We start from the raw sequence: 20,552 nt of genomic DNA on the forward strand, positions 1-20,552 counted from the left end.
AAGACTTGTCCTTAAGATTGAAAGCATTAACTTCAGGGTAATTTAACCAGTTCTCATTGCAAAGAAAAGGTCTTATAAGCACTGAAGTGAAAATAAAAGCAGGTTACAAAGGAATATAGTAAATCTAGCTTCAGTTTTTTCATCAACTACAAGCCAGAAGTCAGTGGTGGGAGGCCTATGGGGTCCAAAGCTCATGACCCAAGTTGTCATTCATATGCAAAGCCATGTACATGAATGAAACACAGATGTTCTCAGACATATAATATTTCGTTATATGGATATACCTTTCACATGCCCTTCCTGGAAAAAATGTCCAAAGAGCCTCTTCAACTAGATAACAGCTGTATCAAGATAAAAACCCCCAAATGGGGAGGATATAAGTTTTTCAAAACCAGCGATAATGTGTCCAAGCAACTGTTGTCAGTTTAGTTATACTAGTACAGATGTCAAAATTAATTATTGAAATATAAGTTTTATATATAAAATAATGAGGATATGAAATCAGATGACAGAAATAAAAACTGGTAACTGGGAAGAAAAAGAAGGAGGAAGTAAGTATGCTAATTTTTTATCAAATGACACATCAAATTTCATTTTTAACATTGATAATTGAGAAAATAAACTACATTTTTTTAAAATTTAAACAATACATTAAAAAGAGTATATTCTAAATCACCACAAAAGGGGAAAGAAGTCAAAGAAACATGATCTTTTATACAAAAGACAAAAAAGGCAACCTACTAAAAATAATAAGTATTTGTAAAATGTTTTCTAAACACAGGTTATTTCTTCTCAGTGATAAGACGGCAAGTCGTTTGCTTAGGATATTTGTATTTCCAAAAATTATACAATGAAGATGCATAACTTTTAAATAACAAATTATAAAATCCCTTGTGGGGGCTGTTATAAAAAGTTGTTTGATGTGTAACACATTGCCAGTAAAACTAAAGAATGGATGGATGAAGTTCCCAGTTATAATAAGATATGATCAAGATATTCTGGGCCAGGATGGTTGTGCTTTTTTTTTTTCCAGTGGTATTGATTTAAGATTTTGCAGCTGGTGAGATACATGATCATGGCCATTTGGAGAACTGTAGGGCATCCATCTTCTATGTCAAGAAGATTGATGTTATAGTAGTTACCATGCTGTCCTGCCTTGGCGATTTCTGCCCAGAGCGTTTTGAGAATGCAGTATATTTGCATCAGCTGTATAGCATTTCCATCAAAACAGTTGTGCCCTGCCTGCTGTCAATTGTGGCGGCACCATTTTATATTTTGTTTTATAGAGTTGCAGAAGCAGCCTTTGCCCCATCCACACTTTGTTCAATTACAAAGCTGATCTCACTCCTCACCCCAAAAGACTATTACTACTCCTGGAGAGGTTTATGAAGGTCGACCTGATCCCTCCAGGATGGAGAATGGACAGAACAGACCTTAAGCTGGGGACCAGGGTTTCAAAGTGGAGCCTCCCAATCAGGGCCAGATTGACTTCAGATTGTAAGCACAGGGCATGTTGATGTTTGGATGAGGCTCTCAGAAGAGACAGAGAAAGAGAGAAAAGGATATGATTTATTGTGAGGATTCATCCCACATCAGAAATTCTCTAACCAACCCCTAATGCCAGACTTCAGGCTTGGCATTAGAGTAACACTCCCTGCTGTAACAGATAAACCCTGAATATTGTTTATTTCCTGCTCATGTCAAAGGCTCTGCAGGTTTTCCTGGCCCTGCAGACTTCTTTCCATGTGCTTATTCAAGGACCCAGGCTTCTTCCATCCTGTGGCTCCTCCCTCCTCCATGTCCTGCAGGAGCCTCTCTAATCAGACAGCAGCTGGGAAAAGACAAAGGGAGGTCACACCGGGAGGTTCTTATGGACCAAGCCTGCAAGTGGAGCATGTTACCTCTGCTGAGATCCATTGGCCATATCCTGGTCACATGGTCACACCTAACTGCAAGGGAGGCTGGGAAATGTAGTCTCTATTCTCAGGAGAAAAAGGACTTTGGATTTAGGGGAACTCCTGGGAGTCTCTGGCCCACACTTTATCTTTTGCATATTCCCTGCCTCCTTCAGAGAGCAGTTTCCCAGCTGAACTCTTTCAATTAAAAGAAAAAAAGTGACATAAGTATAGTGGTTGGAAATGGATCAAATAGGCTGTACTGTTGGGATTTTGTTGTTTATGGTAGGAGTGTGTGAGGTTTCTGTCCATAGAGACCAAGCCCGAGGTCATCTCTTACCAAACATCTTTCTTCTGAGCATCTTCTGTCTTCTCTAAATGATGATTTTGTCTCCTTCCTCCTCCTTCCTTTTTATTGATAAAACATGAGGCAGTAACATGATTTTTCTTGTGCAGATTAAATCTAGATTCCTCAAGGCCAGTCTTCTATAACACTACAATTCTGTCTGTGAATAAAACACTAAAAATAAAAATTGGTTAAGCTTTAACTGTGTTTATAATGTTATGGGGTTTTAATTTTAAATGGTTGTGTTGAAACTCTAAAATGCTCACTTCATGAAATTTGAAAATTTATAAAAAAAATAATTGCATATAATTTGACCACTCTCTTACATCTCAGCTTCTTTCCTCTTGAATATAATCTTGATTGAAGGGCTTTTATCTAAGGACAACCAAAATCATCTGTACAAAACTCAGAGGGAATAGGAAAGAGAGTCACATTTTTGTCATGGGACGTAGTCCCAACTACAAATTCACTTCTATGTTTTTAAGACTGTTGAGCTTTGCCTTAAATTTACCTCTGTTTCTTCAGTTTCCTCACTTAAAATGAGGAGTATCCTTCTTCCACCCACACTGCATCTGCAAACTGCCGATGAAAAAAGGCACCTGTCAAAAGTTCTGAGGACATAAAATGTTCTAGAAAAACAATCATCCCAATAGCGCTTATATGTGCTCAGTGTAGAGGGTTTAAAGGGATTATGGTTCAAAGACTCAACAAGAGGAAGCATTTTTTTCCTAAGGGTGGATTGAGAGTTTCCTGCCAACCACTTTACCTAACAATTTTGATATTTATAAGGAGAATAGAGGCACACAGAGACTGCAAAGGCAGGTAGCCCTGGGCTCTAACGGGGCTGTTCCTCCAACAAAGCCAGAACAGAATTCCCCATCCAGCAGGACTGGGCTCCAGTTCCCAGAGCCATTCACATTCTCGTTCAAAGCCAGCTGATGAAAGCCAAACATAAACCTCCTTGTTTACCTTGTGAATGGAACTTGGAAGTAAAGTATTTTCCAAATGCTGGTTGACACCAAGAGGATGTAATTACAATAAGGGGCTTTCTGGTTTGAAGATATGAAAGAAGGAAATGATTTGTCTCTTTGAAATCAAATTATCACATATTAAAAGAAAAGGGGGAGGCTTAGCTTCCAGTCCTCAAAGCAAAATCGTGACCTGTAATTTTCTTAATTTTTTTTTTTTTTTTTTTTTGCTTAAAATTACTAAGACCAAGGTAGTAGGGATAGAAGAAGCAACCTGGGAGCTGGAGAAATGGGGTCATGAGGAGGAAGAGGAGCTTAGTGGCAGAGAGTGTGATCTTTGTCCAGTATATTTCCTGTCTATTTCCATTGCATTTTAATCCATAATGAATGTAGAATGGTGATTGGCAGGCTGCTTGTGGAGTCTCATACCTGCCTCTCTCCTCCTTGTGCCTTTTTGGGGAGGTAGTGGTGTTCCCAGGGGGAGTCGGGGTACAGGTAACAGGCCAAGTTGAAATATGTATGTCATGCATCTTTAGATGGATACAGTCTCTGGTTTTAGCCCACACTTAACATGATTCCACTGAGGTTTTATTTTAATTTCCCAAAGCCTCTTTGCTAATTAAAGCCATTTGCCTTGGGACTCTTAGCCCTTTTCATTCTAAAATGCCCCTAAATTTTCCTGGTAATTCCTGATTTGTTTATTTTCCAAATGAGAGTCATCTTGAGTGTGTGGAAGATGCCCATAAGGACTTCTTAACTCTCAACTCTCTCTCACACACATCCACACACGCACACATGCCCTCTGAAGTGACAGTGTGCTGTATTAGAAAGGGCGAGAGCTTTAGAGGAAACCAACCATGAGTTCTGGTTTCCGCTCTGCCATTTGCTGACTTCACAGCATTGAACAACTTTAACCCCCCTCAGCTCCACTTTCTTCATCTGTAAGATGAGATAGTGAGGATTCCCTTGCAAGATTTTTGTGGGGATTAAATAGAATTCGCTCTATAAAATGCTGGGCATAGCACTTGCAATAGGTGGACAATCCAATAGTAGCTGCTCCTAATAATAATATCATCATCATCATAGTCCAACCTCAGAAAATTCTACATTGGGTTAAAAACTCTAAGACCAGGTACTTTAGATAAAATTGAAAGCTGGCAAAATACTTCTGTGTTCATGTTATCTGATTTTCTTCTCCCTGTTGGAAAATAAAAAGGTACCAAAATGATGCAAACTCTGCTTTTGCCTTCAAAGTAAGCATGATGAACCCCACTGGGGCTTCTCTGACTCTATCTTTTTTCCCAGTACACACACACACACACACACACACACACACACACACACACACGGCTGCTGTGTTATCAATAACCAGTATCTCTGTAGGAAAGTAGAAACTAAATTGTCTGTTTCTTTACCAATATCTTTGTTTGAATTTGGTTCCATCACATCTGATGCCCCTTGGGTTTTTCCCAAAGGGAGAAATGGTCAGAGGGAATTAAAATGGCTCAGATGTTCCCTTAGGTTTCCCCTACAGCATCTTGTTTGAAGCTGCAAAAGCAATTCAGAAGTCCATCTTAGGCCTGCTCTGAGCTCCTGGACAAGAGCACTGTGTAGCCCAGAGGTTCCTGCCCTTAGTGGAAGGCCTGATAGCATCTCATGTTCCAGCCACCACCCTACTTCCAGCAGCTCCTCAATTAACCATCATCCCTGGACATGTAGAAATCTCTTTTGCATCTGTATGTTCAACCACTACTCCCTTGTGAGAATAAGTTCCATATGTATAGTTCCCCACTCCTCCCCCAAATAAAGTAATACTTCCTCTTGTTTCTCCTGAAAGTGCCCCTTTCTGATTACTAGAAGATGTTCACTAGTTAAGTGTTCCCCTTCCTCACTGCCAGCGTGATTTGTGGGTTGGGATCATGTGCCTTCTCAGCATTTGTCTTTCTGGACTTGAATAGCATCCTAATTTTCTATAGCTCTTCAGTATCTCAATATCAGAGAAAACTGAGATCAAATTTCAGTTCTACTACATTCCAGCTACATGTCCATTGACAAGGTTATCTAAGCTTCAGTTTTGTTTTCTTATCTTAAAAATAGAGACTAATAATGCTAACCCCACAGGGTGCTTTTGATGTTTGGTGAGATAATATGGAGTCCCTGCCCTTCAGTGGGGATGGAGGGGTGGGTAGGATCTAAAGTCAGTGTATGATCAGGGAAAGTTAAAAAGCAAATAGGGTCAGATTTGGTCAATATTGGAAAAGATCACTGAAGAATTAGGAGATTTTTCAGGGATTATGTTATAGGAAAAATATGTTCTCTTTTAAGCATAGGAGTCTCTCAGTAAATTGAGAATCTGGGGTTGGGGGATGGTAGAGACAAAAATGGCCTTGCCCCACCCCACCCAGCTGAACAAGTGGAACAGCAAGAGAACTGTAGCACTATAGTTACCTTTCTCTCTTTCACTGCTTAACTACAACGAAGGCCCCTTCTCTCTTAAATGATGGTACTGCAGAGCTAAACTCTGTTTTCAAATGGTTTTATATCCATCGTTTAAAAGATAGTGATCTTGGGTTTAATAATGAATGAGTTGCATAATTATATTTATCTCATCTGCACCATCCCACACACCCCCCTCTAAGACAGAAAAATGGAATTCCCCTCATTAGTTGGTAACACTTGAGATCAATTTCCTACTGTAAATGTGACAGGGATTCCCTTTCCGTAACTCTGCTGACATCCGCCGCTCATTTGAAAACCCTCTTGTTCTTCTGCCTGCACACACAGCCCCAGGAAATGCCCCTGTCGATCAATTTCCTTGATGGGGCATTGCTCTCTCTGCAAAGGTCAGTAGCATTGCCACACTAGATGCTGACAGTGCCCTTCCTCTTCGGGATCATTCACAAAAAGTAAGAATTATTCTCACCTCCCCCCACCTGCCCAGGGGAGCAGGACCCCTGCTCACCAAGTCTCTCTGGACAGCCACTAGGTTCTGGACCATTTACTTCTCTAAGCTCTGGCTTAGCAGTTCTGCCACCCGAGTGTAAGCCTCCGCACCAGCCTCTCCTTCACTCCATAGCTGCCTTTGCAGGTTCACGCATCACCTCCCAAGCTTGGAGTTCCACCCTTGTAAACTGGGCCTGCTGCTGCCCTGAAGCCAGCCTCCCATCCCAGAGCTGAGTCCAGAGCTTTGGGTGACTCCAGCCTGGCCTCGGGGTGGAATGGAGGCCTTGATACCTGGGAGTATCAGATTTATACCCACCCCCCAGCTTCCCCAGTAGCTACTGCTGACTCCCATCTTTACTAAATTAATCTACTGCCTTTTCTCCTAGACATCCAAAAAGTATTAGTTGGCTTTACCATTGTAGTATCTGAAGACAAAATATTTAGTCCCAGGTCAGAAATTTTGGCTGAAAGTTCCTACTAAAAAGCCAGACGTCATGATTAAATTGTTAGAAAGTTAGCCATGATATCTGAGGAAGTTATGAAATGGCTGTAAATGATGTAAGCTCTGCAATGGGCAAACATGTTCACAACTTTTGACATCTGGGGAAGAGAGTTAAGAGCCACAGGCTCAGCCGGCTCCCACTGACCAGCACAGCATGAAGTCCAATTAGGGCTGCTTTTAAAGGGGGTGATTGTGCTCAGTGGTGTGGATGCTGCTCCCAGGGGAGCAGGGCTGTTGGAAGGAGCTGTCCAGATGGCTGTCTCCCTGGCTGCTCTGAACTGCAGAGACCCCTCCTGTGAATTGGATGGGGGATTTCCCTGCCCCTCAATTGCTATTCCAGACCCTCTTCCTGTAAGTAGGGTTGGGCTCCAGGCCCTATTAGTGGGTCTGTGGTCTCTAGGCAAAGCTTTCACAGCTTCCCCAGAGAGCAGTGGTGTCTGCAAGATGTGCGTTTGGTTAACATGCTGGAGGGGCCTCTCATAAATTTCATGGCAACAGGAACTGAGTGGCTTTGAAACTCCAGCTGCTGGTGGGCTCGATATGAGGTCTGTTCCAAAACCTGGAACATTTGCTTTTCCTATCATCAGCCCCAAGTGCTACTCAGACTTGGTGTCTGGAGGAGATGGGCCAGAGTCCTGGGGGCCAGTGCCAGTCCTTCTCTGCCCTCAGCTGGCACATCTTGGGGAGACTTTCTTTGGATATTCCCTGCTGGCCTTTGCCACCTTCCTTTTCTAAGTGATTCTTTTTTTTTAATTTTAAGTCTCTAGGCCTTTCCTTCCCTCACTCGCTATTTTCTTGAATTTTCAGAAAAAACAATAGAGTGGGAAAGGGAGAGTGAAGGGAGGTAGAGAAAAAAATAGGGGGAGAGAGAGAAAAGCAGGAAGAAAAGAAAGAGGCAGACTCTGAGAGAGAGGCTGAGAGAATCATTCTTAGGAAAGATACCAGGAATTTGGGGGATTCCTTGTAATGCTCATTTTTATAAAATAACTGGAGGCAGTTTTGCCCCCCAAGGAGGAGATGGTACTCTAAGTTACTGAGCAAACCCTTGCCCATTGACAAGGTTGTCTAAGCTTCAGTTTAGTTTTCTTATCTAAAAAATGGAGACTATTTAGGTTAAAGCAGGCCGCCTACCCTGCCTCGACTTGGCGGATGATGTAAGGAAAGCCCCCAGCACTTAGCAAGCACTCAATAAGTGACATCCCTGTCCCTGCCCTCCCCTACCTTCACCAAAGTGCCTTTCATAGGAATAGCCTTGTCTGCCTGGGCTGACCCTGCCGTGGTATTTGGGGTGTTCTTTGCTGAGTCTGGGAGGATCTAAGACAAACACCTTTAAAGGCCCTCAAATGAGAACAGTTACTCCGCCCTCACTTGTTGGAGATGGCTTTAGTAAAGCACATCAGCTCACGAGGCTCGCACAGCACCCTAGGGACGCACAAGCCCCAGTGCTGCCTCTCCTGGAGCTGGCTCATCCTAAGGGGGCACAGGAAGAGCAGAGTGGCCACAGTGTGGCTTGCCCTTGGGACTGTGGTTTGACCCACTCCTCCCTGTCCACTTAGGTCTCAAGTGTGAATCACATCCCCTATTAGAAAACCTGTGACAAGCTCCAAAGCTGCCAAATATGCCAGTGGAAGAGGAACCCGTTCTGCACATGGTGCACATTGAACTTCCTGGGTGGTGGGGGCAGGACAGCACCCTGCGCAAAGAACCTCGAACTTGAATTAAATGCTTGTTTTTAAGAAGTTTGGTTATAATGGGGGGGGCGTCGGGGGGAGAATGCACGTAACAGAATAGAAAGAGTAAGTTTAGGTGCATGTTCGTGTGCAGTGTATACTTACATGGTTCTCTCTACATAGTGGATTACAGATGGGTTTTATTCTCTAATATGGTATTTATTATATATTGATTTATTTTAATTTCCTAAAATATATCACTTTTGTAATGAGAAAATGTCTGGAAACTGTTGAAAAAGTATCAAGAGTGAATGTATCATGGTTGTAGTCAGGAAAAGGGTTTTTTTTAATAAACAACCTTTTAATGATAATCCACTAGCATCAAGCTCCCTTCATCCTCTCTGCCCTTTGGGCTGAGGCAGACAGGTGGAATTATGGAGGACCAGGAACTTGCACTCTAAGCCTCAGGCTTGTTTCCACTCTGGTCTCTGAATACACAGAGCGAGACCACCACATGTCATCTGCCATCACTGTTACTGTTGCATGGAGCTTCTTCACAGCTTGGACTCTTCTGGCTTCTTAGTGAGCTGTGTGAAGTGAAAGAACTGATGGTTTACACGGGCAGATACTTCTTTGGGAAATTGTTCAGGATGTCATCCACCATAGCACATGAAGTCCCCTTCAAAAACACCCGCAGAAGAAGAGAAGTTGCTCTCTGACCGTTGCTCTCCAACCACAGACTTAGGGAAAGCTGAGCCTGTCCAGCTTGTGCAGAACAAGTATATATATTCCTATCTAATGAACCTTATACGTCCTTGCTAAGACTGCCAGGAGGCATAGAGTTAGATTTGTCCCTCAGCTTTGGCATGTGCGTGTGATTTTCTGATATCCATCTTTGTGTATTAACCTGGTGCCTGTTTTGCTCATTGCTGCTCCTTACCCTTACTTTCCTTTGTCCCAATCTCTCCTTCCCTCTCTCACTGCCCGCCTGTCTGTTTCTTCCTGTTTCCCTCCCTCCCCTCTTCTTCTGTTCCTTCTCTCTCTTATCGCTCTCATAACCCCACCCTGTCTCTCTCTACTCTCTGTCTCCCTTCCTGTCTCCTTCCCTCCTCCTTCCTTTTTATGTCCCTCTCTCCCGTCTCTCTCCTTCTCGCTGTTTCTCCCACACACACTTGTTTCTCGTTTGCATTGCCTTTTTATGGTACCTATTTTTATAACACCACCTCATGTCATTTATAAAATGAGGCAAAGGTATCCATCAATAGGGGTTAAATGAGACCATAGCAGAGTCCACCCTTCACCAGTCAGTTTTGGAGAAGTGTTCCAAAACAGATTCCAAGTTTTCTCTTTCTTTGAGTGTATTTCTACTGACCTAATACTTTACCACGAAGAACCTCAGCAGATTTCAGGCTTTAGAGTCACACAGGAGTTTGAAGAGCTGGAAGATAATCAGCTCCAAAAAGGACCCTGGCCTTTCCACTTTTGCAAGAGCCCATTTATCCTTTGCTTCTGTGTAACACAAGCCTGCGTCTCAAACATTAGTGTGCATCAGGATCACCTGCAGGGGGCCAGATGTGGCGGCTCGCACCTATAATCTCAGCACTTCGGGAGGCCGAGGTAGGCAGATCACTTGAGCCCAGGAGTTCGAGGCCAGCCTGGGCAATGTGGTGACACTCTGTCTCTCTACTAAGATACAAAAATTAGCTGGGTGCAGTGGAATGTACCTGTTAATCCCAGCTACTCTGGAGGCTGAGGTGGGAGGATTGCTTAAGCCTAGGAGGTCAAGGCTGCAGTGAGCCATGAACGTGCCACTGCACTCCAGCCTGGATGACGAAGTGAGACCCTGTCTCAAAATAAAAATATAAATTAATTAATTAATTAATTACCTGCAGGGCAAACATTACAGTATAGCAATTCTATTTCAATAGGCCTGACTTTAAAAAATCACCTAGCAAGTTTGTCCCACAGATTTCTGGGCCTCACCCCAGAGATCCTGATTCAGTAGGTCTGGGCTGGGGAGGGGTGGCAGGCAAACTCAGGGGAATGTGAAGCTGTCTGTCTGCAGATCACACTTGGAGGAACCCAGCCCAAAGTCCTGACAAAGGGACTTCCTCTAGCCACTTGGAGGTGGTGGTTTAAACGGCCTTTTGTGGAGCCTGTCAAAAGCCTTTTTGAACATGTACATCAAATGAGATCCACTAGCCCAGCAGTCCCCAACCTTTTTGACACCAGGGACCAGTTGCATGGAACACAATTTTTCCACAGACTTGGGAGAGGTGCTGGTTTCAGGATGATTCCAGCTTGTTACATTTATTGTGTACTTTATTTCTATTATTATTACATTGTAATATTTAATGAAATAATTATACAACTCACCATAATGTAGAATCGGGAGGAGCCCTGGGCTTGTTTCTCTGCAACTAGACAGTCCAATTTGGGGGTGATGGGAGACAGTGACAGATCATCAAGTATTAGATTCTCATAAGAAGTACACAGCCTAGATCCCTCACATGCACAGTTCACAATAGGTTTCCCGCTCCTATGAGAATCTAATGCCACTGCTAAACTGACAGGAGGCGGAGCTAACGTGAGCAATGGGAAGTGGCTGTAAGTACAGATGAAGTTTTGCTGCCTTGCCGGCCTGCATTGGCCTCTAGAGTCTAGCCCCTTCATCTCTCTGTGTTTGTTCCTTGACAAGTTCAGCGAGCACAGAGAAGCCAGTTATGCAAACTACAGCAGACCCTTCCTGTCTCAATTCAGCATCCAGCGTCTACTGTTAGCCAATGACTGGGCCTGTTCCTCAACCACTCAAGCCAAGCACATGCAGGTGACTGTAACCAGCCCAGGCAACTGGACCCAGCAGTCCTGCAGACTCCTGCTCAGAGGAGGGTCCAGCAACCCCAGGTCGATATCTCCACCTGGCTTTGGGCTTCTCTGCTTGTCCTCATGTGTGAAAGACAGTAACTGTCATTAAGGGCTAAAGGGGACACTTGGACTTTTAGTTACACCTCACTGAATGTATGGGGGGATTACATACTGTAGTGGTTTTATCACATGTGGATATTCATTCATATCTTGGGATTGTCAGTGGTGACAACAGGAGAGCTAACAGCTGAGTGTCATACCAGACAATCTCTTGAGTACAGAACTTAACAAGCATTACCTCATTCAACCACAGAGGACCAAGGAGGCAGGGGGACCCGCTGTCTTGTAGCTGCAGAGGCAGGCTAGGAGAGGCCAGCTGCTTCAGGTGGCAGAGGCAGGATTCAAACCCGCGCCTCTGACTGCAAAGCCCATGTTTTTAACCACTACACAATGTGTCTCCTTCAATGTCAAGGATTCCGTTGTATTTTTAGCCTCTGCTTTTCCCCCCTGGAATTATGGGATTTCTAAAATGATGACACTTCTAGAAGCAGCTCATGAATAGAAAGATAGCAACAGGAGTTTAATATTTAGTGATGGTCTAAAATCTCCCAAGATATTAAATGTTCTGTCCTTTCTCAGAGAGTAAGAGCTCCAGGAACATGGATTTTTTCCCCAAAAAAAAACTAAGTGGGAAAGACTCACTCCTGAAATACCCAAAATAGAAGCATACGAGGACCTGTTGAAAGAAGCAGTGGAGACTATATCGATGGAGCTGTCTTGAAATAGCTACATACCATGCCTCAAATTTACTTTGGACAAAATGGGAGTGGAAAAAAATAAGCCCAAAGTGCTGCCTGGTCAGCAGGTCTGTTGTGCATGACGGTGCTCCTGAATTGGCTGGCTATTTTTATTCCTGTCTGAAAGCCAGGGATGGAAAACCCTGAGGGTGGTGACCACCCCAAGCTCGTGAGAGTCATAGTACTAGGGCTCTGAGTAGGACCCATCTCAGCCCCTACTCTGCTCTTTTTTCTCTCTCCCCATTATGGAAAAGAGAAAAGAATTTCCCAACACTGACTGTGCTGCTCTCATATGGGTTTCTTGCTTTAAGTAATCTTTTTTTTTAAATTATTTAATTTTTTTAAGTTCCAGGGTACATGTGCAGGATGTGCAGGTTCGTTACATAGGTAAACATGTGCCATGGTGGTTCGCTGCACATAACAATCCATCACCTAGGTATTAAGCCCAGCATGCATTAGTTCTTTTCCCTAATGTTCTCCCCCAACACCCTCCCCCAAAAGGGTGTGGGGGGAGAACACTCCCCCCACACTCTCCCTGTGTCCACGTGTTCTCTTTGTTCAGCTCCCACTTATAGGTGAGAACATGCAGTGTTTGGTTTTTCTCTTCCTGCGTTAGTTTGCTGAGGATAATGGCTTCCAGCTTCATCCATGTCCCTGCAAAGGACATGATCTCATTCCTTTTTATGGCTGCATAGTATTCCATGGTGTATATGTATTACATTTTCTTTACCCAGTCTGTCATTGATGGGCATTTGGGTTGGTTCCATGTCTTTACCATTGTGAATAGGCCTGCCACGAACAGACGCATGTGTGTATCTTTATCATAGAATGATTTATATTCCTTTGGGTATATACCCAGTAATGGGACTCTAAGTAATCTTTATAGCCTTATCACTCCTAATCCTACCAAGAGAAGCCCTGCTACCATCTTAGTGTATGTCCTTCCCAGACTCCTTCATGTCTAATTTCTATTTGTGTTGGGTTTTTTTGTTTTTTGTTTGTTTGTTTGTTTGTTTGTTTGTTTTTGAGACAGAGTCTTGCTGTCGCCCAGGCTGGAGTGCAGAGTGCAGTGGCACAATCTCAGCTCACTGCAGGCTCCGCCCCCCGGGGTTCTCACCATTCTCCTGCCTCAGCCTTCCAAGTAGCTGGGACTACAGTCGCCCGTCACCTCGCCCGGCTAATTTTTTGTATTTTTAGTAGAGACGGGTGTCACCGTGTTAGCCAGGATGGTCTCGATCTCCTGACCTCATGATCCATCTGCCTCGGCCTCCCAGAGTGCTGGGATTACAGGCGTGAGCCACCGCTATACAGACAATACTGGAAACCCATTTACTTAACTTACTGTATATCATAAGCACCTTTTTGCATCATTAACTCTTCTGCTTCTGCATCAATTTAATGGTTACAGAATATTCTTTTGTACCTTTCCGTTCTCTTGCTTTCAAAACAGATTCTTATGACAGCTATCTAAAAAAAAATCACTGTCACTTTGCAAAAGTGAAATTAGGTAGCTCTTGTGTTGAAATAGTAAAATTGCTCTGTTGTCTTTGAATTACGTTAGTTTGAGGGGAAATTTGTTTTGCTGTCTACAAAAACAAAAAGCTGGAAAGCATGCTATACAGGAGCTCTAGGCCTGTCTTAGGCTTTAGAAAGTAAATGAGAGCTGAGGAGGGTGTGCCCCAGGTGAGAACCCAAAGTCCCAGCCATCAGGGGCTCCACCTTCTTGACTGGTAGGGTGGGAGGTGTGGGGTTTGCATGTCAGCTGTTCCTGGATCTGAGCCCTGCACCTTTCCTCTCCCCAGCAGACCCGCCCGTGGCTGCAGCAGTGGTGTCCCATTTTAATGACTGCCCAGATTCCCACACTCAGTTCTGCTTCCATGGAACCTGCAGGTTTTTGGTGCAGGAGGACAAGCCAGCATGTGTGTAAGTATCCCCTGTTCTGCTAGAGATCTGGGGCTGGGGTCAGTCCAACATCCAATTAGAAGAGCATTTACCTCCACAAGACTTGCCAGAGGCCCCGAGACCCCTGGAGCTAGATGTGTCAGAGGATTGGAACAGTGGGGCTGAGGGACACCTTTTTCAAAACCAGATGTCTAAAAATCCAGGTTCCAAGGCCCCCAGCCCACAGCCACTGAGGCAGAACCCCGGGAAGTTCAAGCCTGGGGCCCTGCATTTTTAACAAGCATCTCAGGTCACTCATGGGTTTAGCAAAGTCTGAAAATTCTTGGATTCAAATTTAATTCACAACTTAGAATTTCTGGAGCACAAGGCACTGGGATGGATAACTTTGTGGTCTCTGCCCTCTAGCATCTTCACAATCCAGCTCATAAAACAAGCCAGAAGTGCAGGCAAAGGGCTAGTGTACATAAATGGTAACAGAACCAGAAGCGACTTAGAAATAAAGATGCAGGACATGCATGGTGGTCTCCACACCTGGCTGAGCATCATCCTCCTTGGGGGGCTTCTCGAAGTATTACTGAACCCTGCTCTGACCTACGGAATCAGAATCTCCAGGAGTGGGACCTGGGAATCACATTAGTTCAGAGCCACGGTGACTGCCACAGTCAGCCAGGTTGGGGAAGAAATTCACTCGAAGAAAGCTTCCCAGAGCAGGTGTTAGGGTTAGACCAGTTGGGGGGAGTAGAGAGGTTGTTCCAGGCCTCACATGCTCAGGGGATCTGCTACTGCAGATCAGTGTGGCTACACCAGGGAGACAGAGAGGAGACCAGCTTAGAAACAAAGTGGAGGCCACAGCCTGTTGAAAGCTGTCTTTATTCTTTAGGCAATGGAAGCCATGTGGGTTTCAGAAAGACATATTTAAAGACAATCAGTCTGTCTATAATAGAATACTATTAGGGGGACCTATATTGAACCGTGGCACTATTACATTTGGAGCTGGGTCATTCTGTTGTGGAAACTGACCTGTATACTGAAGGAAGTCAGCGGTATCCCTGGCCTCTATCTACTAGATGCCAATAGCACTACTATCCCTGGCCGTGCCAATCAAAAATATCTCCAGACATTGTCAAATGTCCTCTGCAGGGCAAAATTGCCCCCCAGTTAAGAGTCATGGATCTACATGAAATTGCCATTTTTGTAGGTCAAATATGGTTGAGGATTGGCAGTTTCATACTAATCATTAATAAAAACTGGCACCTATTAAGCTTTTGGCTTCATGTCAAGTACTGTTTGAAGTACAATCCATGTGCTAACTCATTTAATCATACTGACCCCAGGAAGAAGAAAGAGAGGCTATACCCAGCCCGCATAGCAGGGCCTGGACTCAAACCAGCCTCTTTGGCTCCTGAAGCTGAGTTCTTAGCCATGATGCTTAAGGCCATCAGATGCATCAGCCCAGGAGCCTGGGGACCAGGAGAGCCTGCTGCAGTAGGCGGTGTGGTCAGGGCTTTCCTCTCTCTGAGGTGCAGCTGTGTGAGTCTGGGCAGGCCCCTCAGGGTGCCTCTGAGCCCTCACCTGGAGAGGAAGAAGGAGAGGCACACTGGCCACCCTCCTCCTTGGAACACCGCAGGGCTAAGAAACTCCTCCAGATGACAGGCCTCCACACCCTGTTAATACAAAGCACGATGATGATGATGATGATAGACACTGTCATTATTCATGATTACCATTCTTATTAATAATTAACACACTAGGGGCCCCTGGGGGACTGATGGGGTTGTTTTCATGAGTGCCCTGGTCGTTGTGGAAAACCACTGGCCCTGAAGGAAGTTTGCCCTCTTGACCCAGATATCAGAAAGCTTCCCTGTACAACAGGCAGAAGGTACTCTCCCACCAGCCACGTCCAGGGCTCGGCCCAGAATCAAGCATACAGGGCCTCTTGTGCACTGGGATATGAGTTGAGAGAATCCTCTTTGGAGACAAAGGGCAGGTCTTTACCAAGTTCTGACCCAAAGTGAGTCAGAAGCTCAGTTTTTCTTCCTCAGGTGCCCTCCCCACCAGATCAGGGCTGGTGTAAATTTTCCAAGAGCTGGCAGCCAGGCAAGCCAAGCCACAGCCAACCTGTGTGGCAGAGGAGCCCCCTCTTCAGCTGTTGGAAGCCTTCTGAATGCTGGGGTGGGTGACTGCTCTCCCATTCCCCTCAGTCCCAAGCCTTGCTCTTGGCCCAAGGGAACTGTCCATCACATTCACACACCCTTGCACTTTGCTAATCAGGGTGATTGGCCATCTCTCCACATTCACATCATACACATTACTATTAATAATAATAGTAAGTGCTCAATAAAAGCTTAGTTCATGGCAGGCATGGTACCCAGCACTCTGCATACCGTAACCATGGATCCCTCACAACTCCCCTCTCAAGTAGGGATTATTACCCTTGTTGCGTAAGTGAGAAAGCTGGGGTTCAGAGAAGTTGAGCGACTTGCCCAGAGTCCCAGAGCTAGTAACTGGCGGAGGTGGAGTTCAGTCCCATCATTCCAGCACCAGAACCCATGCTCCCAGCTGCTGCCCAGAGGGTGCTGTGCCTCTGCTTGGCAAAATTCACCTCAAACCACTCAGCTCTTTTGTTTCCAGGCATTTTCCCCCTGCAAATTAACCCTCCTCCTGAGAAAGGTCAGGGTCATCCCCAAGCTCAGTTCCCTGACCACAAACTCTTAACAAGTTTTTCCTATGGGCCAAGTGTGGGGCTACAGAGACAGCTGAGACATACTCGCATTTGGAAAAGCTGACCATCTTGGGGGAGGCACGGCCATGCAAGCAATTACACCTCTTTACCTCAGTTTCCCCCCTGGATCTTGATGGCCCAGGGACAGTATTCAGTCTGCAGAAATGCTTTACATGGCAACACATAGTGAGCCACGCTGTTCTTAGATGGCTTTAATCAGTTGTCAGCATTTTAGAAGGCAGATTTCACATTTCCATGCAGACGTCCAGCTCCTCTTGAATAAGCAGAATGGCAACACCGGGCCTGAACTTCCAAACACAGCCCCTCAGCTGGGACTCACTCAGGTGTGCCGCCCCAGATAGGGCTCGCGCTCTCCAGCCCTTCATTCTCCACCTCTCCCCAAAATTCCCGACAGCAACGTGACACTGGTCCCTGGTCACCTGTTGCCCTGATGCTGTGCTTACACTAGGCCACTTGCCTCACTTTGCCATCCGTGGGACCCCTTGGGGCTTGCATGTGTTCAGCCCTGGGACAGGGTCCTCTGCAGACCCCTCTGACGGCACTCCTTACCCCCCTGATGGCTTGTGAGCTCTGGGAAGACAGAACCACACCTTATCCCTTTTTGTATTTACAGTACCCAAAAGAATGTTCTAATTAATGAATTCCCACTAGACCAGAAACTCTTGAGTGCATGCAGAGCAAGTAGAACATTCTGTCCCTGCTCCTGTGACTTGCCCAGCCCTGGGAAGCTGACACACACATCCTGGTCAATAAACCTGACATACCCTGAGGTCAGGCCCCATCTGTCATGGCCTCATCAAGCAAACCCACAGGGAGCCAGGATTCTAGTCTCGAGAGAGGGAGCACTTTCTAAAATATCGTAAGTCTTAAACTCCGTCCTCCATAAGAACAACAGTCTTTAGGTTTCCAGAGAACCTAAAATGACATCTCACGCTATAAAATGAAGGAAAGAAAAAAAAGTTTAAACAAATAACTAGTCACAGACTGCCAAAGGTGGTGAAAACTATCCTTACATATTTATGCTTCAAGTGAACCCTAGATGGTATTTTACAGCTCCCTTTAATAAATCCCCTAGTCCCAACCACATCAGAAAACTAATGGGAAGAGAATTTGCAAAGACAGTAAAGCTATAGAAATGCAAGGTTAGGACTCTCACCACTTTTTCCCCGAGGCGGATTCCCCACACCATTGGTCTGCTGCCTGCAGAAGCCTTCAAACAAAGGAAAACCGTTGAAGGAAGCCACCCAGGTGACAAGTTTACCCCTGGCAACCAGTTTGAAGTTTCTCACCTGTCCCAAATGCTCCTTGGTGACCCAACTCCCTGACAACTTTCCCACAGCAAAGTATGAAAGCAAATTCCTGTCAGCCAAGGGAAACATTCCACCTGGCCCTGGCCACAGAACCTTCCAGTGGAATCTGAACAGAGTTAAACACCCGAAGAGACCTGACCGCCATCAGTTCATAACTGGCTGCCTGTGTGACCAAGGTGGCGCCTCCCCAGAGATTAGGATTGGGGGCAGTTTTCTTGTTGGTACTCGAGCCCCCTTACATAGATCCATCAGCAGGTGGTGGGGGTAGGGTTAAGAAGGATGACATCACTGCCATCCGCAGGTCTGGAGAAAGTGCAGGTCCTCCCAGAGTGGGGGTCACACATCAGGCAGGAGGACAGCACAGTTAAAGGCATGGATGGGAGGTCAGGCAGACCGAGGTAAAGTCCAGCTGAGTCTCCCATACAAGTGACTTGGCCCCTTTAAGCCTCTGTTTCTTTGTGCACAGAATGAGGATACTAATACTTCATAGGATTGTAATGGGGACCCAGGGATGATAATATATAGAGAGCAATTGCTGCCTATGACAAGAGCCACTGGACTCTTAAGTAGTGGGACTACTTAAATTAATTGATTAAAATTTAGTTTCTCAGTCTCACTAGCCACATTTTAAGGATGTAATACCTCAGGGTAGCTAGTGGCTACTGTATTCATCTGCCCAGATATAGACTCTGTCATGGTCACGGAAAGTTCTATTAGACAGCACTGGAGAACATTCAAGCCCAGTTCCCAGCACAGCATATGAGCTCAAGTGTTTGCTATTGTGGCCGCTGTTGGCACCATCACCACAGCCAAGGGATGTTGTGAGGTCCTGCTGGAAGGAGTATGTAAGTAGGGCTGACCATACTCCAGCCCTCTCCCCACCAGCCCCCAGAGCACAGAGGTTATAGGACTTGGTGAATCTGGTTCTTGAAAGGCTGAGAATGTGTGAGCCCAATACACGTGCCCTTGGTCCTAGTGCACCCACTGTCTCATAGCCCTGTGGAATGTGCAGCCAGGTGAGAACCAGCGCCTACCTGAGGCAAAGGAGAGAACAGCAGCTGGATCAAGTGTGATTCATTTGCAGCCAGGTGAGGTGACTCTTCCCACTCCTTCTGTGACTTGTGCCTAAAATAATCAGCATAATTAAGTCTAATATTAGTAGAAGCTTGGGAAGTTTTTTTTTTTTTTTAAAGTATGTCACCAAACCTTTTTCTTTTTCCGTCATAAAGAGCAGCTGAGAAGCATTTCCATTATTACAATTAGGAAGAGAAAGGATCGCCCTCCCCTGCCCACTGGAATCAGCTAGGAGCTTTAAAAATCTTGATGCCCAGGACTGACTCCCAGAGATTCTGATTTAATTGATCTAAAGGTGTGGCCTGGACATCAGGATTTTTGAAAGCTCTGCATGCAATTTCAATAGGCAGCCAAGGTTGAGAAACATTGGTTTCTCTGTTAAAAACTTCATGGTGGCTCTCAACTCTGGCCGTGTCAGAATTACCTTTTGGCCCTTTCTTTAAAATGCCCAGGCCCCATTTGCAGAGAGATTTTGATTGGGGAGGTCCCAGCTGTAGGTGAGACCCACTGGGCTGCTTGGGGCTAAGACGCACTGTTCTTGGAGCTCTTCTAGGTCATGACCTGGAGTCCCAACGATGAGGCAGTTACCCAGGTGCCTCCCACCTTGGGGAAGTGTTCGCTCAGAAGCATGTTGGGCTCCCTCACTCTGTGGGACTGGGAGTTGAGCGTTTGCAGCTATTAACACTAGAGTGATAGGCATTCTTGTTGGCATGAAGACTTTCCTAAGGGGCTGGGGCTCCTGCTGGGGCGGTTTTAAAGCACAGCTGATTTGCAGGGGCCAGCATGCATGAATGGCAAATGTTCCTCTGGTAGAAAAAGCATGGAAAGTCAGCAAGGTGTGTCCCAGCCCAGGGGGTTATCTCCCTTGGTGCATTAAGATGGCACTGTCTGGGGGCACCTTTGCACCTTGCCACACTGAGCAAGGAGACCTCGCTCCAGGACAATCAGTAGCCCATCTCTTGTGCCTGATCAGATTTGTGTTTGTCACTAAATCACTAGCCCAGGGTATCTTCCAAACCAGTCTGCATTAACCCAGAAAGGTAGCCTTACTGGGTGAGATTGTTAGTTCCCAAACCTCTAGAAGCTTTTGTTTCTTCATCTGTCAAACAAGGTAAATAATAGTCGCAACCTCACAGGTCAGTTGTGATTGCTGGGATTAAAAGAGATGATTCATGTAGGAGTTTAGCCTAATGCTTGCAGTGAATGTTATGTGTTGTAATTAGCACTTGGCTGCCACTATTTTATTTCAATGAAATGTATTGGGGTCTCCAGTATTGATGTGTTAAATCGCAGTGTTTTTAGAGCCAAATAATAGGTGAGGTGCTAGAATCCCTCTTTCCCAGGGCCTGCTGGTTAAAGTAGAAACGTTTCAAGCTGTGTGAAATTGTCATGGGTTGCTCACCTTCCTATACGCTGAGACTTTCACAAAAGACTCTGCAAATCCTCATTATGGTACCTTTCCCCAGGAGAAAGAAGCACTAACCCTAACCCTAACCCTTTGAATAGAAGTCTCATTGGCTTGTCCACAACTCCTGGT

General features: G+C 45.3%; 1 protein-coding gene across 3 annotated transcripts in view; it reads left to right on the forward strand.

Moving 5' to 3' along the window:
* TGFA (transforming growth factor alpha) overlaps window positions 1–20,552 on the forward strand; it is a 106,683-nt gene that overhangs the window by 74,405 nt on the left and 11,726 nt on the right. For 2 of the 3 annotated variants that reach the window (XM_054678520.2, XM_063789021.1), the window contains one exon: window positions 13,789–13,909. In XM_054678520.2, coding sequence (XP_054534495.1) covers window positions 13,789–13,909 — 121 coding nt within the window. The remainder of the gene's footprint in view (window positions 1–13,788; window positions 13,910–20,552) is intronic. The other variant, XM_054678521.2, reaches the window with a different exon arrangement.

This window comes from Pan troglodytes, chromosome 12, assembly GCF_028858775.2.
Source record: "Pan troglodytes isolate AG18354 chromosome 12, NHGRI_mPanTro3-v2.0_pri, whole genome shotgun sequence".
NCBI classification, from domain to species: domain Eukaryota; kingdom Metazoa; phylum Chordata; class Mammalia; order Primates; family Hominidae; genus Pan; species Pan troglodytes.